This window comes from Pan troglodytes, chromosome 13, assembly GCF_028858775.2.
Source record: "Pan troglodytes isolate AG18354 chromosome 13, NHGRI_mPanTro3-v2.0_pri, whole genome shotgun sequence".
In the NCBI taxonomy this organism is placed as follows: Eukaryota; Metazoa; Chordata; class Mammalia; order Primates; family Hominidae; genus Pan; species Pan troglodytes.
Window position 1 is genome coordinate 104,970,197 of NC_072411.2, and position 27,011 is coordinate 104,997,207.

Consider the following 27,011-nt stretch of genomic DNA (forward strand, 5'->3'; position numbering starts at 1 on the left):
TGATCTTGGCTCACAGCAGCCTCTGCCTCTTGGGTTCAAGCGATTTTCCCGCCTCAGCCTCCCGAGTGGCTGGTACTACAGGCACACACCACCATGCCCAGCTAATTTTTGTATTTTTCATAGAGACAGGGTTTCACTGTGTTGGCCAGGGTGGTCTTGAACTCTTGACCTCAGGTGATCTGACCACCTCGACCTCCAAAAGTGCTGGGATTACAAGCATGAACCACCGTGCCCGGCCAGTTTATTCCTTTTAGTTGCTAAATAGTATTCCATTACATGGATTTCCCACAATGTAGCTATTGATATTAAATTCTTGTTGAAGGACATCTCATCTTGATTTTAATTTGCATTATCCTAATGAACATCTTTTCATATGGTTATTTGCCATCTGTGTATCCTGTTTGGTGAACTGTCTATTCAAATCATTTACCTGTTTTCAAATGTGGTTTGTTGTCGTTATTAGTTTTGAGAGCTTATTAGACATTCTGGATAAAAGTCCTTTGTTGGGTAAGTTACAGATACTTTTTCCCAGTCTCAACTTGTCTTTTGTTCTCTTACTGTCTTTCACAGAGCAAACATAAAAAAATTTTTTTGGCAGTATATTATTATTTTCTTTTATGGGGATTACTTTTGGTGTCATATCTAAGGTAGTCTTTAAAGAAACAACTTTCAGACTTGAATCAGAACAACCTACTTATCACAGAAGATCACAAGACTTCATTTTTCTGTCAACTCAAGTTTGTGGAAGTGAGGACATCTTTAAGGGAAATGGAGAATTTATAAAAAAAAAAAAGACATCAGTTCAGAGTATCTTAAATAAATATATTTCTGAATTATCTAAGATTAGTGAAGTACTCATTTTAGAAAATTTCTGATTATCAAAGGATAGGAAACTACTTTTAGAAGAACTGAAAATTTCAAAAGATAAAAACTAAGAATCACATACTCTCACTGTATAGGGATAACTTTTCAATATTTGGGGGCATTTTAAATTTGGTAGGATGTAAGTTTAGTCCTGATTCTGTGACCCTAGATTATTAGCTTCTCAGAGTCTCATTTTTTCCATGTAAAATGGGGGTAGTAACTGCCTATTTTTATAGAGAGAGCTTTTGTAAAAGTAAATAAAATAATGTATATAAACTGCTTAGAGCAATGCCTACCACATATTAAGTGCTTAATAAATGCTACTTACTCTATAAAACAAAATGGAGCTTCAGTCTTTTTATAAAACCTTATGTTGGCCAGGTGTGGTGGCTCATGCCTGTAATCCCAGCACTTTGGTAGGCTGAGGTGGGTGGGACACTTGAGGTCAGGAGTTTGAGACCAGCCTAGCCGGTATGGTAAAACCTTGTCTGTATTAACAATACAAAAATTAGCCAGGCATGTTAGCACATACCTGTAATCCCAGCTACTCAGGAAGCTGAGGCAGGAGAATTGCTTGAACCCAGGAGGTGGAGGCTGCAGTGAGCTGAGATCATGCTGCTGCACTCCAGCCTGGATGACAGAGTGAGACTCTTGTCTCAAAACAACAACAACAAAAATCCCCATATGTTCTGTTGTTTTCTTTGTCCCTAACTTTGAATGTTAATATTTTGTTAACATTGTTGAGATTGTCCAAAGCATCATTTTTAATGGTCCTGTGGTATATCATATTATGGATATTCTATGCTTTTCTATGCCTGCTTTCTTCCTTTCCTTTTCCTTTTCCTTTTCCCTTTTCCTTCCCTTTCCCTTTCCATCTGTCTTTCTATCTGTCTTCCTGTCTGTCTGTCCGTCCTTCCTCCCCTCCCCTCCCCTCCCTCCCTCCCTCTCTCGGTCCCTCCCTTCCTTCCTAGGGTCTCACTCTGTCACCCAGGCTAGAATGGAGCGACCATGTCACCACAGCCTCAACATCCTGGGCTCAAGTGATCCTCCCACTTCAGCCTCCTAAGAAGCTGGGACTACAGGCGTGTGCCACCATGCCCGGCTGATATTTAAAATTTTTTATAGAGACTGGGTCTCCCTGTGTTGCCCAGCCTGGTCTCGAAGTCTGGTCCTTAAGCAATCCTCCCTCGGACTCAGCCTCCCAAAGTCCTGGAATTACAGGTGTGAACCACTGTGTCTGGCCTCTCTATTGTTAATTGTTGTTATTTTTCTATTTTTCATTAATATATACCATTGAGATGAACAATGAAAAATGTGTCATGTCCAAATTGTTTTTCAGATTAAAAGACAGCAAATTTAAAATTAAGTATTTAGGTTGGGCATGGTGGCTCACACCTGTAATCTCAGCACTTTGGGAAGCCGAGGTGGGTGGATCACTTGAGGTCAGGAGTTTGAGACCATCCTGGCTAACACGGTGAAACCCTGTCTCTATTAAAAATATAAAAAATTAGCCAGGCATGGTGGCGGGCGCCTGTAGTCCCAGCTACTTCGGAGGCTGAGGCAGGAGAATGGCGTGCACCCAGGAGGCGGAGCTTGCAGTGAGCCAAAATTGCATCACTGCACTCCAGCCTGGAGGACAGAGCGAGACTTCATCTCAAAAAAAAAAAAAATCCCCAAATTAGCCGAGTGTGGTGGCAAACACCTTTAATCCCAGCTACTCGGGAGGGTGAGGCATGAGAATCACTTGAACCTGTGAGTCGGAGGTTGCAGTGAGCCAAGATCACACTACAGCACTTCAGGCTGGGCAACAGAACGAGACTCTGCCTCAAAAAAAAAAAAAAAAAAAAGTATTTAATTTTTATCATGACTAACACTTCAGTAACAAAAGATCTAATATGGCACTTTTTAATATATAGTTATTGAATTCTAGAATATAGTGGTTGCTTTGCATTATTACTGTATATAGTGTATTTGTGCTTATTTTATAGTTTATGGAGCAAAATTTAGTATATTAAGCCATTTTTGCGTCTTAACCAGCTGCTGCCTAATTATTACAGGAAAATAGTGTGGAAGTTCAGCTATTCTAAATCTAAAATAATTGGTTTTGGTACATATTCTCTAACCTTTAGATGGTCTGTAGCTATTGAGCCATATATGACATTCTTTTACCTTGCAGTGAATTTCATAGCTTGTTCATATTGGGGAAGTTGTACATGGAAGTCATATTGCTTGAAGGTAGATAATTTAATGGCTATAGAGGTCATTTGACTGTACCTGCTTTAAAATTTCTCTAATTAAAAAAATAATCATATGATTATCTACATTGATAGAAAACAAAAAAGCCCTTGGGAAATGTCCATGTATGTAGAAATACTCAAGAACATTAAAATAAGGAAAACTTTCTTAATATGATCACACACATACACACACTTCTCTTTACCTTAAGATCCCATGCTATTTAATGGGGAAACATGAGAGATACTTCCACTAGGATGAGGAACAAGGCAAGGATTCTTACCATCCCTACTTCTGTTTACATTGTACTAGTGGTATTAACTAATACAGTTAGAAAAGAGAAGTCAGAGCCATTAGAATTGGTGATGAAGGCCAGGCATGGTTGCTCATGCCTTAATCCCAGCACTTTGGGAGGCCAAGGCAGGCGGATCACGAGGTCAGGAGATCAAGACCATCCTGGTCAACATGGTGAAACCCCATCTCTACTAAAATACAAAGGATTAGCCAGGAGTGGTGGTGCGTGCCTGTAGCGTCCCAGCTACTCAGGAGTCTGAGGCAGGGGAGTCACTGAACCCGGGAGGTGGAGGTTGCAGTGAGCCAGATCATGCCACTGCACTCTAGCCTGGTGACAGAGCAAGACTCTGTCTCAAAAAAAAAAAAAAAAAGAAAAGAAAAGAATTGGTGATGAAGAAATAAAACTCCCTTTCAGATAATATGATAGTATATCTAGTATATCTGGAAAACCTCCGAGAATCAATAAAACCAATGAAAAAAAATTTTTTTTTTTTGAGATGGAGTCTTGCTCTGTTGCCCGTGCTGGAGTGCAGTGGCGCGATCTCGGCTTACTGCAAGCTCCGCCTCCTGGGTTAATGCCATTCTCCTGCCTCAGCCTCCCAAGTAGCTGGGACTACAGGCGCCCGCCACCTCACCTGACTGATTTTTTGTATTTTTAGTAGAGACGGGGTTTCACCGTGTTAGCCAGGATGGTCTCGATCTCCTGACCTCGTGATCCACCTGCCTCGGCCTCCCAACCTGGGATTACAGGCTTGAGCCACTGCGCCTGGCCAATGAAAATTTTTGTATGACTGCAGTCCATAGCATTAACAAGCTAAAATCAATACCATTTATATATACAAACAGCAACCAGCTAGAAGATGTAATGGAAAATAAATTCCAATTTACAGTAGCAGCAATAACAACTAAATACTTAAGAATGAAATTAATAAGTACTACACAATCTACATGGGGAAAATTAAAAACACTTCTGAAAGATACAAAGCAGACCTGTACAAATGTAAAATGTGTTACTCTTGGATAGGATGAGTTAATATAATACTTTCTAATTTAATTCATAAATTTAACACAATCCCAATAAAAATATCAGTAAGCTTTTTTACAGCATTAGAAAAGTTGCTACTAATAGAACTTGCTACGTAAAGCTCATAGGGAAAAGTAAATATGTGAGTATAACCAGCAAAGCTGTGAAAAGGAAAAACTATGAGGGCAGCTAGCCTTACCAGATGTCAAAACATACTATAAAGCCTTTACAAGTAAAGCAATGTGCTACTGGTACATGAATTGACAAACTGATCAGAGGACTAGACTAGAAAGCCCAAAAATTGACTGAAGTACATACAGAAATTTACTGCATGGTAAAGGCATCTCAAATCACTGGTCAGAGATGAACTTTTGAATTACTAGCACTGGGACAAGTCGTAGCCATTTATAAAAAGAATGAGACCACGCCATATACAAAAACAACCTCTAAATGGATTAAGGATCTAAATGTAAACAGCAAAACCATGTAAGTATTAGAAGACATTAGTGAATTCTTCTGTAATCTCAGCAGAAAAAAAAGATTTCTATGACTCAAAATTCATAATCAACAAAAGGTTGATAAGTTTAATTATATAAACATTTTTGTATGGCAGAAAACATTATAAACCAAGTATAAAAACTGAAAAAACAAAATATTCACAACATATACCACAGACACAAAGGGCTAATAACCCTCGTATAAACAACTCTCAAAAATTGAGGGAAATGATGCTACCAGTGCATGCATGCACTCTCCAGTGGCATAAGGATGGCCCTTGCCTGCCACCAGCCCACAAGCACCTCTTGGGAGTCTGAGGATTGGCCCATGCAGCCTGCTGCTGCCACTCAGTCACACAAACCACCTCGGGGCCTGGAGACTGACCTACTCAGTCCACCACTGCTACTGCACTGCCAACACCACACACAATGCCCAGAGTCCTGAGAACCCACCTGCCCAGCTCACCACTGGCACCTGAGCATGCCACATGGAAACCCAAGGACTAGCTTACCCAGACCCACCAATACTGGTGCTTATCTATGCCACCCAGGGGTCTAAGGACCAGCACACCAGGCCCACTGCCACCACTGCTGATGCCTGAGGACTAGCCTGGCTAGTATTCCTGTACCCTGCAAAGCCTTACCACAGCCTTCACTGACAACTCCAGCCTAAGCTGCTGAGAAACTCAGAGACACCACTGTTGCTGATTATGGCCAAAGAAATCATATAGAGACTACACTACTGCACCCACCTAGAATCAAAGACAAAGCTACCCAAACAATGCAACAGATAAATCTATAGGAAAAAGGCTTTCCCTGTGAAAGCCAATTCAAAAAATTGGAGGAAGAGACTGTTATACTAAATGTACAAGTATTAATATAAGGATACAAGAAAAGTAGAAAAGCAAGGAACCATGGCATCTCCAGAGGAGCCCAATAATTCTTCAGTAACAGATCCCAAAGAAAAGGAGATGGGTGAAATTCCTGAAAAACAGTTCAAAACAGTGATATCAAAGAAACTCAATGACATACAAAAGAACACAAATAAACAATACAAAGAATCAGGAAAATAATTTATTTGAATGAGTAACTGAATAAAAGAGATAGATAGATTAAAAAGAACCAAACAAATTATGGAGCTGAAGAAATCAAAGAATGAAATAAAAATTCAGTTGAGAGCTTCAGCAATAGACTAGATCAAGCAAAAGAAAGAATTTCTCAACTTGAAGACAGGTCTTTTGAAACAATCCAGTCAAACAAAAAAGAATAAAAAGGGATGACAAAGCCTCTGTGACATATAGGAAGCAACAAGCAACCAAGTATTTGAGTTTTGAGACTTCCAGAAGAAGAGATGGTCAAAGGCATCAAAAACCTATTGAGTGAAGTAATAGCTGAAAACTCCCTCAGTCTTACAAGAGATATGGATATACAGATACAGGAAGCTCAAAGATCCCCAAATAGATTTAACCCAAAAAGGTCTTCTCCAAGGCATATTATAGTCAAACTGTCAAAAGTCAAAGACAGAATTCCAAAAACAAGAGAGAAGTGTCAAGTCACATGTAAGAGAATCCCCGTCTGTCTTAGTTCGTTTGTGTTTCTGTAAAAGAATACCCAAGGCTGCGTTATTTATAAAGGTAAGGGTTTTATTTGGCTTGTGGTTCTGTAGACTGTCCAGAACCTCAGACTGCATCCACTCATGGCGGAAGGCGAAGGGGAGCCAGTGTGTGCAGAGATAACATGTCAAATGAGGAAGCAAGAGAGATAGAGGCATGGTGCCAGACTCTTTTTAACCTCCAGCTATTGCAGGAACTAATGGAGTGAATTCACTTCTTCCCTAGAGAAAGTATTAATCTATTCATGAGAAATCTGCCTCCATGTCCCAAACACTTCCTGTTACACCCCACCTTCAATATTGTGCATCAGATTTCAACATGAGGTTTGGAGGAACAAACATCCCAATGATAGCACCATCAGACTAATAGTAAGTTTTTCAGCCAAAACTTTACAGGCCAGGAGAGAATGGGATGATATATTCAAAGTGCTGAAAGAAAAAAGACTGCTAGCCAAAAATATTTTACCCAGGAATAATACCCTTCAAAAATGAAGGAAAGTTGGCTGGGCATGGTGGCTCACGCTTGTAAATCCCAGCACTTTCGGAGGCCAAGGTGGGCAGATCACCTGAGATCAGGAGTTCGAGATCAGCCTGGCCAACATGGCAAAACCCCATCTCTACTAAAAAAAAAAAAAAATTAGCTGGGCATGGTGGCAGGTGCCTGTAATCCCAGCTACTCGGGAGTCTGAGACAAGAGAATCACTTGAACCCGGGAGGCAGAGGTTGCAATGAGCCGAGATTGCGCCACTGCACTCCAGCCTGGGTGATAGAGTGAGACTCTGTCTCAAAAAAAAAAAAAAAAAAAAAAAAGCCTGGGCATGGTCTTTCATGCCTGTAATCCCAGCACTTTGGGAGGCTGAGGCTTGCAGATCACTTGTGGTCAGGAGTTTGAGACCAGCCTGGCCAACATGACAAAACCCTGTCTCTACTAAAAATACAAAAATTAACTGGGCGTGGTGGTGCACTCCTGTAGTCCCAGCTACTCAGGTGGCTGAGGCATGAGAATCTCTCGAACCCAGGAGGCAGAGGTTGCAGTGAGTGGAGATTGTGTCACTGCACTCCATCTTGAGTGACAGAGTGAGACTCTGTGTCAAAAAAAAAAAAAAAAGGCAAAATAAGTCTTTTCTAGACAGGCAAGAACTGAGGGAATTAATCACCACTAGGTCAGCCCTACAAGGAATACTTAAGCAAGTCCTACATTTGGAAATGAAAGGAGGATATCTACCATCATGAAAACACACAGACATGTATAATTCACTGGTTGAGCAGACATAAATGAGAAAGAGAAAGTCAAATGTTATCACTACAAGAAGCCCGCCACATCTAAAGGTAAACAATAAAAGAGGAAGAAAGGAACAAAGGATATACAAAACAATCAAAAAACAATTAAAGTGACTGACAGGAGTAAGTTCTCACCTATCAATAACAACCTTGAATGTAAATGGCTTTAATTAGAAGATGTAGACTGGCTGAATGGGTAATAAAATAAGAACCATTAGTATGCTGCCTGCAAGAAACTCACTTCCCCTGTAAAAACACATATTGATTTAAAGTGAAGGGATGGAAAAGGCTATTCCATGCAAATGGAAACCAAAAGTATGCAGGATTAGCTGTATTTATATAACACAAAATAGACATCAAGTCAAAAACCAAAAAGACAAGGTTATTATATGTAATGATAAAGGGATTAATTCAGCAAGAGGATATAACAATTGTAAATATATATGCACCTTACACCAGAGCATCTAGTGTATAATGCAAACAGTGTTAGAGCTTAAAGAGAGAAATAGACCCCAATGCAATAATAGTTGGAGACTTCAAGACTTCACTTTCAGCATCAAACAGATCATCTATATAGAAAGTCAAGAAAGAAACATTGCACTTAATCTGCACTGTAGGTCAAATTGAACTAATAGACATTTACAGAATTTTTCATCCAATAGCTACAGAATACACATACACATATCAGCACATGGAACATTCTCCAGGATAGACCACATGTTAGGCCCCAAAACATATCTCAACAAATTTTTAAATATTGAAGTTATCAAGTATCTTCTCATACCACAGACTAGAACTAGAAATCAGTAACAAGAAGGAAATTTGGAAACTGTGCAGATACATGGAAGTTAACATGCTCCTCAATGACCATTGGTCAATGAAGAAATTAAGGAAATAAAAAAAAATTTCTTGAAGCAAATGAAAATGCAAGTACAACATACCAAAACCTATGAGATACAGTATAAGAATTGCTAAGAGGAAAGTATATACCAATAAATGCCTACATTAAAAAAATTTCAAATAAACAATCTGAAGAGTGTACCTCAAGGAACTAGAAAAGTAAGAACAAACCAAACCGAAAAGTATTAGAAGAAAGATTATTAAAGATAAGCATGAACAACTATACACTAACAAATTGGAAAACCTAGAGGAAATGGGTAATTTCATTGACACAGCCTACCAAGATTGAACCAGGAAATAGTAGAAAACCTGAACAAACCATGTTACTGGTTATGAGATTGAATCAGTAATAAAAATTGTCCCAACAAAGAAAGGCCCAGAACTAAATGGTTTTACTGCTGAATTTTAACAGACATAAAATAGAACTAGCACCAGTTCTTCTCAAACTATTGCAAACAATTATAGAGGAAGGAGTTTCTCCTAACTCATTTTTTGAGGCCAGCATTACCCTGTACCAAAACCAGACACAGGCACAACAGCCACCACCGGAAAAAAAAAAAAAAAAAAAAAAAAAACACAAAAACCCACTATGGGCCAGTATCCCTATTGAACATAGATGCAAAAATCCTGAGCAAAATACTGGCAAACCAGATCTAACAACACATCAAAAAGGTAATATAACAAGATTAAGTGGGATTTATTCCAGTGATGCAAAGATGGTTCAACATAGACAAATCAATAAATGTGATATATCACATCAACAGAATGAAGGACAAAAACCATCAATCTTTGTAATAGATACAGAAAAACCATGTGATAAAATTCAGCATTCATCCATGGTAAAAACTCTCAACAAATTAGGCATAGAAGGAAAATACCTTGGCATAATAAAAGCAATAGGTGACAAACCCACAGCTAAATTGTACCGAATGGGGAAAAGCAGAAAGCCTTTCCTCTAAGAACTGAAACACGACAAGGGTGCCCATTTTCACCAGTTATTCAGTATAGTACTGGGGGTCCTAGCCAGAGCAACCAGATGAAAGAAAGAAAAGGCATCCAAACTGGAAGACAGAAAGTCAAATTTTTCTTTACAAATGACATGATCTTATATATAGAAAAACCTACCCATTCCAATTTATCTGTACATAAAATAAGAACCAAAAGACTACAAAAAAAAATCACAAAACTGATAAATGAATTTACTAAAGTCGCTGGATACAAAGTCAATATATAAAAATGAGTAGTGTTTCTATACACTCACAGTGAACTAGCTAAAAAAGAAATCAAGAAAGCAATTCAGGATACAATAGCTAAAAAAGAACAACAATAAAAAACCCTGAGAATAAATTTAACCAAGGAAATGAAAGATACCTACAACAAAAACTGCAAACACTAATGAAAGAAATTGAAGAGGACACAAATGGAAAGATGTCCTATGTTCATAGGAAGAATTCATGTTGTTAAAATGACCATACTATCCAAAGCAATCTATAGATTGATTGCAATTAAAATATTAATTGTTTATGTTAAAATACCAATGACATTCTTCACAGAAATAGAAGAAACAATCCTAAGATTTGAATGGAACCACAAAAGACCCCAAATAGAGCCATACAAAGCAAAAAGAACAAAGCTAGAGGCATCATACTACCTGACTTCAAAATATATTACACAAAGCTATAGTCATCCAAACAGCATGGATCCACAGAACAGAATAAAGAACCCAGAAATAAATTCATGCATTTCAGCCAGCTGATTTTTGACAGAAGTGCTAAGAACATACACTGGAGGAAAGAACATCTTCAATAAATAGTGCTGGGAAAACTGATTTATGCAGAAGGATGAAAGTAGACCATTATCTCTTACTACATATAAAAATCGACCTAAAATGGATTAAAGCCTTAAAGGTAAGACCCAAAACTACAAAACTCCTGGAAGAAAACATAGGGGAAATGTTTCAGCACATTGGTCTAGGCAAAGATTTTATGGGTAGGACTACAAAAGCCTAGGTAACAAAAAAATATATACAAATGAGACTATATTAAATTTAAAAGCTTCTGTACAGCAAAGGAAACAACAGAGTGAAGAGAAAACCTGTTGAATGGAGGAAAATATTTGCAAACTATTCATCCAACAAGGAACTAACATCGAGAATCTTCAAGGAACTCAATAGCAAAAAACAATAACAACAACAAAGAATCCCATTAAAAAATGGGCAATCTGACTAGACATTTCTTAAAAGAAGAGACAGATTAAATGTCTGACTAGACATTTCTCAAAAGAAGACATAGATTAAATGGCCAACAAATATATATTTTAAAAAGTTCATCTTTACTAGTCATCAGGGAAATGCAAATCAAATCCAAATCCATAATGAGATATCACCTCACCCCTGTTAGAATGGCTGTTATCAAAAAGACAAAAATTAACATATCAAAGGGATACCCTGCGCTCACATGTTTATCGTAGCCACTCTCGGTAGCCATTGTATGGAATCAACCTAAGTGCCCATCAACAGTTGAATGAATAAAGAAAAATGTGGTTGTGTGCGTGTACATGTGTATATATAACTGATGAGTATTTCATTGTGTATTCTACAATATAAAAACTGAAGGAATGAGAGCACTGGTAGTTTATGAAACTTAGCAAAGGTTTAGAAAAAATAAATCCAGTTTAGAGAGTTTCATGAAACATATATATTCATAGAGTGCAGATAAAAATGTGAGGAGTAAAAATATTTTACTATTCGGTTTGGCATTATGAATCAAAGTCCTGAAAAATCTTTACTATCCTTTATGTCCCCCCAGGAAAATAGCTCCTCACCCCAGGAATTTATTCTAAGGAAGTATTTACATATGTGTGCAAATAATTGTCTAGGAGGATGTTCATGACAGTATGGTTCTGTAACAGTGAAAAATTGAAAACTATTTGTTTAATAGAGCATTGATTTCTTAAGTAATGCACTCATAAAAATATGCAACTATAAAAATGATTTGGTTAAATGTTTTAAAGCATAGAGATAGGTTACAGGTCTGGTATAATGTTAAAAAAAAAAAAACCACTGGGTTCAGAACACAAGGTACGATCTGTTTCTGGTTAAAAGTGTATATGTATATAGAAGAAAAAGGACTAGATAGAAGAGTTTTTATAAAATTATTAATAGTTGTTATCTCTGGTGATTGACATGTATTTAATTTTCTTTCTTCACTGAATATTTTTTTTACTTTTGCAATAAAGAAAACAATGGCAGTCCAGGCACAGTGACTCATGCTTGTAATCCCTGTACTTTGGGAGGTCAAGGCTGGGAGGATCACTTGAGGCCAGGAGTTTGAGACCAGCCCGGGCAACATAGTGAGACCCTATCTCTAATGATATCTTAAAATTTATTTAAATAAAAAAAGAGTAAACAATGAAGTTAAAAATAGTTTCTCAGGGCAAACTTTTTATGGACATATTCAAGTTCTCTGGATCACTATATCTCTGGCTTATGTTTAAGTATGTTCTTAAGTCTATTGAAAACTGTAGAAATAAAAAAATTAAAGGTGAGTGTATTAGTCTCTTCAGGCAGCCGTAACAAAATATTATGCATAGACTACGTGACTTTACACAACAGAAATTTATCTTCCAGTTCTGGAGACTCTTAAGTGCAAGATCAAGGTGCCAGCAGGGTTGGTATTTGGTTGAGGGTTCTCCCCTTGGGTTGCAGACAGCTCTCTTCTTGCTGTGTGCTTATATGAGCTCTTCGTGTGCATGGGAATGGGAGGTGACTCTCTGGTGTCCTCTTGGACCGGGGCTGCCTCCCCCATATGACCTAATTTAAACTTTACTGCTGACTGGGCACAGTGGCTCATGTTTGTAATCTCAGCACTTTGAGAGGCTGAGGCCATCTGATTGCTTGAGCCCAGGAGTTTGAGACCAGCCTGGGCAACATGGTAAAACCCTGTCTCTACCAAAAAAGTACAAAAATTAGCCAGGCATGGTGGCATGTGCCTGTAATCCCAGCTACTCGGGAGGCTGAGGTGGGAGGATCGCCTGAGGCCAGGAGGCAGAGGTTGTAGTGAGCCAAGATCATGCCACTGCACTCCAGCCTGGGCAACAAGGTGAGACCCTGTCTCAAACAACAACAACAAAACAAAACTCAACTACTGCCTTAGATGCCCCATGTCCAAATACAGCCACATTGGCAGTTAGGGCTTCAACATATGATTTTGGGGGGACACACACATCCATATACCAGCCTTGTTGAACAAGCATCTTATATGTTCTAGGCTCTGTGCTTGGCAGTGGCACTAAAGAGATTAATAAGACATAGTTTCTCTCCTCAGGTTAATTGTAGAAAAATAATCCAAAAGAAAAAAATACCACCTCTGTTCCCAGGTGTATCTTGCTTCTGATATTTTGGGGAAATAGTCTTTTTTTCTGGGTGAAATATAAATCTGTGTGTGTGTCTGTTTTATATGCATGCATTGGCTTTTGGTTGAATAAACATGAAGGGGCAAAGGAAGAATGTTCTTTTCACTTCCTGCTTTTGTGAAATATCTGGCGTATATGAAACTTTTGTTCCAGTAGGTAGAATAGAAAATGTTGAGAAATTAGGTGTGTAGGTTTCTAGAGAGAAATTATAGAATTTATTCTATAAACATAGAATTTATATTTGAGGAAAGGGAAAATCAAAAAATATAAGGGCTATTTACCTCGAAGACATATAGATCAAGCTTTAGTCTCATAATTTTCCGTTTGCAAATTTGCAAAATTATTTTACAATTCACCTTCTAAAAATTGCATCATTCTTTACAGATCACTCTGTGTTACTTGAAGTTTATAGCTCAGCTGACTACTGCAGGTTACATCAGAAATTTGAGTTTTTATACCTATGGAGTGTTAGTGACTTAAAGTTTTATTGTCTGACCAGTACTTGATTTATGACATTGATTGTGCTTTAGCCACCCACTAAACTGTATGTAGAGTTGTCACCGCTTACGAAAGCTGAAAGGGTCTAACCAGGACAAGTGTTCACATCAAATGAACTAGACTAAGAGAATAGATCTATGGATATGGCTAAGATCTTCCTCAAAAAAATAGTTTTGAGGCTGGACACAGTGGCTCACGCCTGTAATCCCAGCACTTTGGGAGGCCCAGGTGGTGGATCACCTGAGGTCAGGAATTTGAGACCAGCCAGGCCAACATTGCGAAACCCCATCATCTCTACTAAATATACAAAAATTTAGCTGGCGTTGTCGTGGGTGTCTGTAATCCCAGCTATGCGGGAGGCTGAGGCACAAGAATCACTTGAACCCGGGAGGCTGTGGTTGCAGTGAGCTGAGATTGCACCACTGCACTCCAGCCTGGGAGACAGACCGAGACTCCATCTCAAAAAAAAAAAGGTTTTGACAATTGTATATCTGTGCACCAAAGATCTGAGCTATGGAGAGTGGCTCAAAAATATAAGTTGAATTTTTAAAAATTATATAAATTTTCTCTATAAAACAATTATAGAACACCCAAACTTAAGATTTTTCTTTCCTTTGGTAGTGGATGCTGAGAATGGAAAAGGGATCAGAAAGAAGAGATGGAAGTAAAGGGAATAAGTAATATAGAAGCTTGAGGCTGTGGGGAATGTGAGAACAGAGGGACTTATAAAAAGGGAAAAATTAGGAGAAAGAAATAAGTGACACTTGAAAAAAATGTGAAAAGATAATTATTTTAAGAATAAAATACATAATAGGGAAAATACAAAATAAAAATTGCAGCTACTGTTTTCTGAGCATTCATGCTTTAGACGCCAGGCACCATACCAGGTTTCCTGTCATTTCATCCTTAAAGCCATGAGGTAGGTTTCTGTGTCCTGTGTTACATATGAGGACCCAACACTAACTGAGCAGTGGAGACATGCTCACTCAGCACTTCTGCGTGGAGCTTCCCCTTGGCCTTTTTTAGTCACAAATTTCTTGTGTTTGCCAAGGATTCTTGTTGTATTTATTATGCTTTTTCTTTTTTTTTTTTTTTTTCCAGTTCTAAAGGGGAGCAGGAATAAAAGGAGAAATAGAGATTTAACACTAAGTTCTGTATCAGACAGCAAGATTATCAGGGAATAAAACTGATGGTCATTGATTAGAAGCCCTGTTACCTTTGTCTTCTTGCCCACCTCTTCCTGAAAGAGGTTTTCCAAAAAAACTTTCCTAAATGAAGGATAGGTTAATCACATTTCTTTGCTAGACAGCAGAAGAATCTGCAAGATGTTTATCTGGCACACTGATGTTACTAGCTTTGGCGGATACCTCTGTTAATGCTTGTTTCATATTTTATTTTGAATATCTTGTTAGGAAACAAGTAATATCCTGTAATTATGTAACCAGATAGATCTTTCCAAAAGTAATACTGTGACAGTAAAAACATTTTTAATTTAAAAATCTCTACATAGATTTTGGAAGTGGTTCTGTTAAATAAATAAATCATATTGTGAAAATGGCCATACTGCCCAAAGTAATTTATAGATTCAATGCTATTCCCATCAAACTACCATTGACATTCTTTACAGAATTAGAAAAACTATTTTAAATTTCATATGGAATCAAAGAAGACCCTGTATATAGCCAAGACAATCCTAAGCAAAAAGTACAAAGCTGGAGGCATCATGCTACCTGACTTCAAACTATACTATAAGGCTACAGTAACCAAAACAGCATGGTACTGGTACCAAAGCAGACATATAGACCAATGGAGCAGGACAGAGACCTTAGAAATAACACCACACATCAACAACCATCTGATCCTTGACAAACCTGACAAAAACAAGCAATGAGGAAAGGATCTCCTATTCAGTAAATGGTGCTAGGAAAACTGGCTAGCCATATGCAGAAAACTGAAACTGGACCTCTTCCTTATACCTTATACAAAAATTAACTCAAGATGGATTAAAGACTTAAATGTAAAACCCAAAAGCATAAAAACCCTAGAAGAAAACCTAGGCAATACCATTCAGGACACAGGCATGGGCAAAGACTTCATGACAAAAACGCCAAAAGCAATTGCAACAAAAGCCAAAATTGACAAATGGGATCTAATTAAGCTAAAGAGCTTCTGCACAGCAAAATAAACTATCATCAGAGTGAACAGGCAACATACAGAATGGGAGAAAACTTTTGCAATCTACCCATCTGACAGAGGTTTAATATCCAGAATTTACAAGGAACTTAAATTTACAAGAAAAAAACAACCCCATCAAAAAATGGACAAAGGATATGAACAGACACTTCTTAAAAGAAGACATTTACACGGCCAACAAACATGTAAAAAAAAATATGAAAAAAAGCTCAACATCACTGATCATCAGAGAAATGCAAATGAAAACCACAATGTGATACCATCTCACGCCAGTCAGAATGGCAATTATTAAAATAAGTCAGGAAACAATAGATGCTGGTGAGTCTGTGGAGAAATAGGAATGCTTTTACACTGTTGGTGGGAGTGTAAATTAGTTCAACGATTATGGAAGACAGTATGGCAATTCCTCAAGGATCTAGAACCAGAAATACCATTTGACCCAGCAATCCCATTACTGAATATATACCCAAAGGATTATAAATCATTCTACTATAAAGACACATGCACATATGTGTTTATTGCAGCACTGTTTACAATAGCAAAGACATGGAACCAACTGAAATGCCATCAATGATAGACTGGATAAAGAAAATGTGGTACATATACTTCATGGAATACTATGCAGCCATAAAAAGGAATGAGATCGTGTCCTTTGCAAGGACATGGATGAAGCTGGAAGCCATCATCCTTAGCAAACTAACACAAGAACAGAAAACTGAACACCGCATGTTCTCACTCATAAGTGGGAGTTGAACAATGAGAACACATGGGCACGTAGAGGGGAACAACACACACCAGGGCCTGTTTGAGGTGGGAGGTGAAGAGAGGGAACTTAGAGGACTGGTCAATAGGTGCAGCAAACCACTATGGCACACGTGTACCTTTGTAACAAACCTGCATGTTCTGCACATGTATCTTATTTTTTTTAAGAAGAAACAAAAACAATAATAAATCCCCCCCAGAATATAAATAATTATATAGATTAATCTGTTCTCATGTTGCTGTAAATACCTGAGACTGGGTAATTTATAAAGAAAACAGGGGCCGTGCATGGTGGCTCACGCCTGTAATCCCAGCATTTTGGGAGGCTGACATGGGCGGATCACAAGGTCAGGAGTTTGAGACCAGCCTGGCCAATATGGTGAAACCCCGTCTCTACTAAAAATACCAAAAAAAATAACCAGGTGTGGTGGCGGGTGCCTGTAGTCCCAGCTACTCAGGAGGCTGAGGCAGGAGAGTCGCTTGAACATGGGAGGTAGAGGTTGCAGTGAGCCGAGATCACATCACTGTGCTCCAACCTGGGTGACAGAGTGAGATTCGTCTCAAAAAAAAAAAAAAAGAAAAGAAAAGAGGTTTAATTGACTAACAGTTCTGCAGGCTGTACAGGAAGCATGATGCTGGCATTTACTCGGTGTCCGGGGAGGCCTCGGGAAACTTAAATCATGGTGGAAGGCAAAGGGGGAAAGACACAGATCACATGGCCGAGCAGGAGCAAGAGAGAGAAGTGGGAGGCGCTACACACCTTTAAACAACCAGATTTCGTAAGAACTCACAGTACTAAGAGAGACTGTGCTAAACCATTCATGAGAGATCCACCCCCATGATTTGGGTGAGACATCCAAACTGTATCATTGTGGCACTAGGAGAGTTTAAAGTTATATTCTGAAATCTGAGCTCTGTTACAGTCGTAAAAGAATTTCTGAGGTTGACATTCTTTTACTATATTTATTTATCCCTGTTCCCTTTGCAGTCGTTCACAGATGTGAATAAATGTTCAAAATCCTACCTTCATTGTGTGGGATTTGGGTTTTAAATTATATTGCATACATGCTAAGGAGCAGGTTTGGTCACTCACACTTTTTGTGAGGCCTGTAAACTTTGATTTATTTTTGAGTTACTTATGTCTGTTGGAATTACGCTTCAGACTAGAAAATTAAAAGGTAATATTAAGCCTCTCTTCTCCATCCCATTTTCTTAAGGCTCCTGTTCCAAAGAGTGCACTTATTCCTGTAATTCCCATCACCAAATCAACAGGCTCCCGGTTCCGGAATAGCGTGGAAGGATTGAATCAGGAGATTGAAATAATAATTAAAGAGACTGGGGAAAAGGAAGAGCAACTTATAGTAAGTGATCTTGTATCTTAAAATCATTCTTGAACTCTTATAATTATTAAAAATGCACAGTTTGGGTTTCCATATTTACTTGGGTTTCTTCCTTCTCATTGAGAGAGCAAAAATTTATCTCTTTTGAAAAATCTTTGACCTGGGCGAGTGAATGAAAAGTTTTCATTTTGTTGCATGTCATAGAGGCAACTGATCTGACTTGAATTTGGATTACTGAACAGAAACTATTTTTTGTTTGTCTGTATTTAGAAACCATTAGGTGATACACTTCTTATTTGCTGTAACTCCATTTAACAAAAGTTTAGCTTACTAATTATGGGGGGCAGAAGTTTACATGACATTGAATACCTTCTAAGCATGAATCTGTCTGCTCCTTTTTTGAATGTCAGTGACTATTTGGTTTTGGTTGACATGCTAGGCTATGTCATCATAAAGTACATTTAGAAATTATCTGGCTGGGCACAGTGGCTCACACCTGTAATCCCAACACTTTGGGAGGCCAAGGTGGGCGGATCACCTGAGGTCAGGAGTTCAAGACCCATCTGGCCAACATGGTGAAACCCCGTCTCTACTAAAAGAATACAAAAATAAGCTGGGCATGGTGGTGCGTGCCTGTAATCCCAGCTACTTGGGAAGCAGGGAGAATCGCTTGAACCCGGGAGGTGGAGGTTGCAGTGAGCTGAGATCGGAAAAAAAAAAAAAATTCTGCCTATTCTCTTTACTGACTAGAATACACATGAGAATAGTTGCTATGTAAAACAGAAAAATTAACTGTTTTGGTTTAAAAACCATGCCACAGAGTATATTTATTTATCTAACCGTCTCTCTATTCTTCAGTGAAGGAGGAATTGAGTATTGTATTGATGCTTAAGGTCCTCTCCCTTAAGATAAAAGGTTGCTTTAGCTTAGAGAAAATACAGCTCCCCACACCCTCTCCTCCATCCTGCTTGATGGGGTACAGATTCCCTGATGTAATAAAGGTAAATGAATCAAAAATGTGCAGGGAGTTGGTTTCCTTGCTAAGTGATCCACACAGGCTTTCCTCTGTGTGTGTACTTGATTTTCTCCCCATCAACAGCACTTCTGTGATTAACCTTTCCCCCATTTAGGAAGGTTGACTTGAAAAAATCCTTTCAGGGCGTGGCATCAGTGTTCCTGGTTCACATGATGAATAACCTTTTTCCTCTAATGTGGAACCTAGTGTTACACCTAGATTTCATGGCCCTCATTTATAATTTTTAAAATAACCCTTAGCACACAATAAGTGATTCAGTACAATTCATTTATTCAGCAAGCATTGGCCACCTGCTGTATGCCAGGCCTTGGGAATACAAAGTCTTCACCGAAGACTCTCAGTGTGGGGGTCAGATTAGACAGGGATGTCACTAACGTGCAACATGAAATCCTAATAAGTAGGAAGGGATTTCTGATTTGTGAGTCTCTGGCACTATATGGGAAGGTTGACATTGGGTTCATTGCTGGTGATTCGAAATTAATTATAAATATACCTATGTTTTTACAATTTTGTAACAGCCGCAAGATATTCCAGATGGCCATCGTGCTCCACCCCCCCTTGTACAGAGAAGTAGCAGCACGCGCAGCATTGACACACAGACCCCTGGTGGGGCAGACAGGGGAAGCAACAACAGCAGCCGTTCCCAGTCCGTGTCCCCAACATCGTTCCTCACCATTTCCAATGAAGGTAGCGAGGAGAGTCCTTGCTCAGCGGATGACCTGCTTGTTGATCCCAGAGATAAAGGTACAGTGCTGGAGGAATGTGCTACTAGATGATAACGGAATACCTCCTCTCGTATCATTTATTCTATTCATTTTCTAGCAGAACACACACACTCGAGGCTACTCAGTTAATGTGTTCAAGGCCTAGGTTTTCAATTTGGAGTGTAAACAGGTTTGACTGTCATGCTCAGTTGATGGTCTAGTTGGGCAAGTTTATGAGCTTTTGTTAGTTTGTAGCTCTTTTTTTGCACTTGTTAATACAACTTCCTTATTGGTGAGAAACATTCTTTTTGGAATAAATGAGATGAGCACTTGCTCTGAAAAGCACTTTGGTCTCTGTCACCTGATAGTCATGATTTTATTACCTTAATGCTTTTTAAATCAATACAAAGCCTTGAAGTTAGTGTTTTTTAGGATCTATACTTGTGACATTTTAAACAAGGATTAAACAGATTTATATCAATGCAGGATGAGTGTTTAAAGCAAGGCTGATGTAAAACGTTGGAGGGTACTTTTAAAAATAACCTTAAAATACCTTAGAAGTTACTTGGAAATAGAAGCAGTTTGAATGTTAATTACAAATATTCTTGCCTTTTGAAACAAATATTAGCCTTGCATCTATGTCAGGACAGTATTTTCTTAGCCCAATCCTGGTTGCGTTGTGTACTTGAAAGCAATAATAATGACATTTATTTATAAATTCTAAAGCTCAGTTCAGTAGTCATTTATTTAGAACCTCCTCCATACAGTGTGTTGAATGTCCTAAAGTGCTCTGCTGTTAGGACTGGCTGCTACTACTACTCATCACCCAAGACATTAAAACTGTGACAAGCGCAGAAGACAGACGATTCACTGAAGAAGTTACTTTAAACTGTGGGAAGTTGTAAACTGTTACTCTTTGGACTTTTATTGCTAGCTTCTAGGTCTGATAAAACACGGGTCAGATAAAATCTGGCCCTTGATTTCCCATACTTTCTACTTCTACGTCAATAACATGTAGAAAGTCTATAAATAAATAAACTCAATAAATGTTGTGTCCTGATCCATTTGATTTTAGTAGCTGGTTGGCCTCTGTGAATTTCTTTTGTAGGAAAACTGGGCTGTAGTGCTGCTGCCAGCAAGGAGTTTGTAGCTTAGCTGGTACAGACTGAAAATTTAGAACAGATATTTAACATATTAAAATTTTTAAGTTAATATAAATTGAGGATATCAGCACTAAACAAGAATATCAGAGTAAAGAAATGTTCCTCCTGATAGGGTTAATTTAGAAAGATTTCAAAAAACTTGAGTCAGAGCCAGACTTTGAAGGACCTTTTGGAAAATAAACAGAACTTACCCCTTTTAGGTAAGGGGAAATTCATAGGCAAAAAAAATGTTTGGCATCCGGTAGCTCTGACTACCTGGAGCAAAGATTGTAGCCAGCGGAGCAGAGAAATCAAACTGAGAAATTTTGAAGCACAGGCCAAGAATTAGTTATCAGCAACCAATGAAGAACCATTTCAGATATTTGTACTGGGAAAAATGGAAGTAGTGTTTGAGTGCATTTGTTTTGTAAAGAATAGAAATAAGGCAGCCAGCTAGATCAGTGTTCACTACTGAGGATTATGTGATACAGGCCTAGGCTATGGTAATTGTAAGTGGAAGTGAAATAAATATTTTATTTGTGTGTGCGTTTATTTAACAAACATTAATTATCTCCTTGATTAATAAAGCACTGTTCCTGCCCTCAAGTAGTTCATGGTGGGCTAGTCCAAGAACAATTAAATATAGTATGACTATACATTTATGTAGTAATCTAATGTGTCATTTCTTGCAGAGAATGGGAACAATTCTCCTTTGCCCAAATATGCAACCTCACCAAAACCTAACAACAGTTATATGTTCAAAAGGGAACCTCCTGAGGGCTGTGAAAGGGTCAAAGTCTTTGAGGAATGCTCGTAAGTATCCCTTCCACCATCCCCACAAAAAAACTATTATGAGCTTTTTTTTTTTGAGATAGGATCTCACTCTGTCATCTAGGCTGGACTGCACTGATGCAGTCACAGGTCACACTGCAACCTCTACCTCCTTAGCTCAAGTTATCTTCCCACCTCAACCTCCCAAGTAGCTGGGAATACAGATGCACGCCACTAGCCTGGCTAATTTTTTTTTTTTTTTTTTTTTTTTTTGAGACAGAGTTTCACTCTGACACCCAGGCTGGAGTGCAGTGGCACAATCTCAGCTCACTGCAATCTCTGCCTCCTGGGTTCACGCCATTCTCCTGCCTCAGCCTCCTGAGTAGCTGGGACTACAGGCGCCTACCACCACGCCCGGCTAATTTTTTGTATTTTTAGTAGGGATGGGGTTTCACCGCGTTAGCCAGGATGGTCTCAATCGCCTGACTTCGTGATCCACCCGCCTCGGCCTACCAAAGTGCTGGGATTACAGGCATGAGCCACTGCGCCTGGCCTAGCCTGGCTAATATTTTAAAGTTTGGAGAGACAGGGTCTCACTGTGTTGTCCAGGCTGGTCCCAAACTTCTGGGCACAAGCAATCCTCCTGCCTCAGCCTCCTGAAGTGCTGGGTTTGCAGGCATGAGCCACTGTGCCCAGCCTATTATCAGCATTTTTAAGTAAGCTGAAAGAATAGTATAGTGATCACTCATATGTCTACAACTCAGATTAGATAATAGCTAACATTTTGCAGTATTTGCTAAAAGTAACCACAGTACTACTATATAACCACAGTACGATTATCTTAGAAAGTTGACAGTAATGCTTAATATCAGCTAATACCCACTTGTTACTCAAATTTCTTTAGTTGTTTGCAAAATGTCTTCTGTGGCTGTCATTTGTGAACATGTATCCAGTCATGTTTACATGTTGAATTTAGCGGTATATAGGTTTGGCTGCTGCTCCTGAACGGGGGAGGTCCCAAAGGTCTCAGCAGCGTGGGAAGGCTAGGTCGGAGTTCCTGCCGAAGGGACCTGTGTGGTGCTGCTGAACCACTGTGATGTGGCATCTCCTTTCACTGAATTCCACAACAGAGTTTCCAGGGCTGGGGATGGTATTTCTGCCTCCCCTCTTTGTCTTCGCCTTTCCTTGGGGATATTTTTCCTTTCATGTATTTACCATGCTTCCCATGGGTTAAGGCAGTGTCTTGTCAGGGAACCCAGGATTGTGGGGAAGCTGGTTGTCTAACCCAGTCTCAGTTTTTCTAGTGTAGAAGCCATGAATTGTGCTGGGCAGAATAAGGGTAGGGTTGTCACAGATGTGGAAGTCTGATTCTCAGTTTTTTCACTTCTCTGTGGCCCCAGGAACTGTCTCTTCATATTTGAATTCTAGGATATTGCTAGTAATCATCTCAGTAATACGTATTTGTTTTTGGTTTTCTGTGGCAGGGAGTGGAACCATGTGTTTCTTTGCCACTATTTTGGAACTGGAAAGCAGAAATGGGCTCATTCTATTAGGTTAAAATCTGTTGGCCCAAATGTACTGCCCCCCTCCACTGCCAGCCCTGCTGAGACAGGTTCTCACTCTGTCACCCAGGCTGGAGTGCAGTATTGGAGTCAACAGTTCACTGCAGCCTCGACCTCCCCGGGCTCAGGCAATTCTCTCACCTCAGCCTCCCAGTTAGCTGAGACCACAGGCATGCCACCACACCCAGCTAGTTTTTGTAGAGATGGGGTTTTGGCATGTGCCCAGGCTGGTCTTGAACTCCTGGGCTCAAGTGATCCACCCGCCTTGGCCTCCTAAAGTGCTGGGACTATAGGCATGAGCCACTGCATCCGGCCTGAGTTGAGCTCTTTGATTTACTCATTGGCCCTTAGGATTTGCCTAAGTGCTAAATGTAGAGATTTGGTTGATTGGCTCCAAAGCATTTTGATTGTTTTTAAGAAATGACTTTAAATATTTGTTGGGTGGTGTCCTGTGGTACCTGCCTTAGACTATTGCATTTGGAAAGTTTCTGAGGACTCAGTGTCTGAGCTATGTACTACTACATTATTTATCTTTAAAGGGAGAGAAGAAAAGACCAGAGAGGTGTGTGTGTGTGTCTGTAGATAGATCAAACATAAGATAAACCCTAACATATTACATGGTTGGGTTTTTTGTTTTTGTTTTTGTTTTTATTTTTTTTCTTGAGATGGAGTTTCACTCTTGTCACCCAGGCTGGAGTGCAATGGCATGATCTTGGCTCACTGCAACCTCTGCCACCCAGGTTCAAGCAATTCTCCTGTCTCAGCCTCCCAAGTAGCTTGGATTACAGACACCCACAACCATGCCTGGCTAAGTTTTGTATTTTTAGTAGAAATGGGGTTTTACCATATTGGCCAGGCTAGTCTCGAACTCCTGACCTCAGGTGGATCTACCACCTCTGCCTCCCAAAGTGCTGGGATTACAGGCATGAGCCACCGTGCCTAGTCATGTTACATGTTTTATGGCACATTGATCTGTTAGTAGAAGGTAAACCTATTCTTTTTTTTTTTAATGTAATGTTTATTATACGTTTTACTGGTAGAAAGACTGTGTAACACTATTAATATTTTAATCACGTTCCAAAGACAAATTAGCAGTCGTAACTAAGTGTGGATATCTAAGAAGTAATTTTAACCTTTTGTCAATAAAATAAGTTACTCAAAGTCTTTTAAAAAAATTAGTGTCTTTTTGTCCCAGATATGTCAAAATTAGAACAATAACCACCGTGCACACTACAATGAAAGCAAGGGTAGATTGTTGGTCCCAATGTAACATTTTAGCTTTAGCCATTCTTTTAAGAATACTTTTCTCACTAAGTCTTACTTTTGCTTTAAAGTACTAACTCTGACCTGAACTGGGGGGTCGGGATGGGGTGAAGAGTGATCTCTGATTTCTAGAAATGTGTCTGTTTACCTGAAAGAAAATAGGTGGTTGGATTTGTGCCCAAAAAGGACAAAACCAGATTTTGTACTTCTGTCTCTATAATCTTTTTGATAACAGCACATACCATAGCCATGTCATCTGCACTTAGTAAGTCCTTTTTAATGAAGTTGAATATACTCTTTCCTGATCCCAGCTAATGAAGTCCTTAGATTCTTACACATGATGGCTTCTTTGCAATATAGAGGCATTTTTAAGTTATATCTACTTTGAGACACAATCCTTTTGGAATAACTGCTTAAGAAAAAATAAAATTTTAAAAACAGCGTGAATTTTTTTCTTTCTATGTATGGTTTGTAAGTTGAAGAGTGCTTTGAAGTAACGTTAGTATTTGCAGCTTCTCCTAGCATATGTGTAGGTCACATATCCTGTGGTGGGTCATGTTTTTCTTGGGTGATGCACTCTTAGAAGCCACAGAGGTTAGGAAAGTGATTCTTCTTGGTGGGCTGGAGTAATGACAGGAAGAAGAAGGCACAGGGAGAGTTTTTTTGGTGCTTTATGTTATATTGGTGTTAATGTTCTGTTTCTCGATCTGATCAGTTAGACAAGTTATTACTGTTTACATTATTTTGTGTGAGGTATATCGTAAGTCTGTTTTCATGAAAGCAGCAAGGAAGTTAAATGGTTTTTGGATTCCTGTCATTAAAAAAACAATTCCAGATCAAAAACTTTATCTAAATCAGGAAGTTTGTACTTCAGAAATGTAAAGTTTCATCCCAGAGACCTATTAGCAGCCACGAGTCTTAAGTCTTTTTTTTTTTTTTTTGAGACGGAGTCTCACTCTGTCGCCCAGGCTGGAGTGCAGTGGTGTGATCTTGGCTCACTGCAAGCTCCACCTCCCGGGTTCGTGCCATTCTCCTGCCTCAGCCTCCCAAATAGCTGGGACTACAGGCGTCCGCCACCATGCTTGGCTAAATTTTTGTATCTTTTAGTAGAGACAGGGTTTCAACGTCTTAGCCAGGATGGTCTCGATCTCCTGACCTCATGATCCGCTCGCCTTGGCCTCCCAAAGTGCTGGGATTACAAGCGTGAGCCACTGCGCCTGGCCTTCTTAAGTCATTTTTAAGAAGATAACCTCAAACAAATAATTAAAAATCTAGCCCTCATTTGGATGGAACTGTTAAAATTAGCCTTTTCATTTTCTACAAGAAGTTTTTCATTCTACAAGAATGAAAGTTAACTTCGGTAATTCTGTCTTCAAAGGAAAATTTAAGGCATTATTTAATTATGGAAACATAACCTCAACTTCCTCAAGTTCAGTGTATTGAAAATCATGCTCTCAGATGATAAAAATAGAAGGGTGTATGTTGTTCTTATCAGTAATATATCCAAATATACTTGTGGCACTAAAAGTACTCAACTATTCTACAAAGAATAGTGCCCAAGTTGAACATAACCTACATGATGTATTTTTCTTTGTTCTTAATTGTTATATTTGCCAAAGCTCTCCATAGTGTTCACTGTTAATAAAAATCTGCCCACCTAATCATTGTCTACTTGGAACACACATCTTTTTGGTGTCCACTCCCCATCCGCTGTTTACTCATTCTTCAAAACCCAGCTCAGAGGGTTACTACCAAACCCTCCCTCTTCCTACAGGCCACAGGTTATCCACCCCCTTGTGCTACCTCTAAACCTTTTTATAAACCTCTGTAATCATGCCTGTTAGATTCTCTTGTGGCGGTCTTAACCTCTTCTGTGCTGTGGACAACTTTGGCAGTCTGTGTGGTAAAGCTTGTGGATCCCTTCTCTGAATAATGTTTTAAATGCATCATATACACAAGATTATAAAGGAAGCTAGTTATGTTGAAACACAGCTCTGTCCCCATCACTCCTCACCCCACAAGAACTATAAATTTAGTCCACCTCCTCCTTGTGGATTGTTTCAACTTTGTATCCTCAGAATTTAGTGCACACTTGCATTTTTATTGAACTGATTTAGATTTTGTGTGTGTGTATGAGACAGGGTCTTGCTCTGCTGCCCAGGCTGGAGTGCAGTGGCCCGATGATGGCTCAGTACAACCTCCACCTCCCAGGGCCAAGCTATCCTCCCACCTCAGCCTCCCAGGTAGCTGGGACTACAGGTGCATGCCGTCAGACTAGATTATTTTTTTTTTTGAAGGTTTTTATAAAGACGAGGTCTCACTATGTTGCCCAGGCTGGTCTGGAACTCCTGGGTTCAAGTAAGCCTCCCCGCTCAGACTCCCAAAGTGCTGAAATTACAGGTGTGAACCACCATGGCTGGCTGATTTAGATTTTTATTGTCATTGGAAGAGATGAGAATCAACCTAAGTCTTGCTTTATTTAGGTTCTCCCACCTTAGTTCTGTGGCATTTCTGTGTTACTTTAACAATGTAGTTTTTTTATACTTTTAATTTTCATGAAATACCATTAATACCAATATCTTTTTCAACAATTTGGGTTAATTTTCAGGAGGACCTAGGA

General features: G+C 39.1%; 1 protein-coding gene across 1 annotated transcript in view; it reads left to right on the top strand.

Moving 5' to 3' along the window:
* FAM117B (family with sequence similarity 117 member B) overlaps positions 1-27,011 on the top strand; it is a 134,640-nt gene that overhangs the window by 102,629 nt on the left and 5,000 nt on the right. Inside the window, exons 5-7 of the mRNA XM_016950310.4 lie at positions 17,791-17,934; positions 19,468-19,693; positions 21,488-21,608. Of these exons, the coding sequence (XP_016805799.3) occupies positions 17,791-17,934; positions 19,468-19,693; positions 21,488-21,608 (491 nt within the window). The remainder of the gene's footprint in view (positions 1-17,790; positions 17,935-19,467; positions 19,694-21,487; positions 21,609-27,011) is intronic.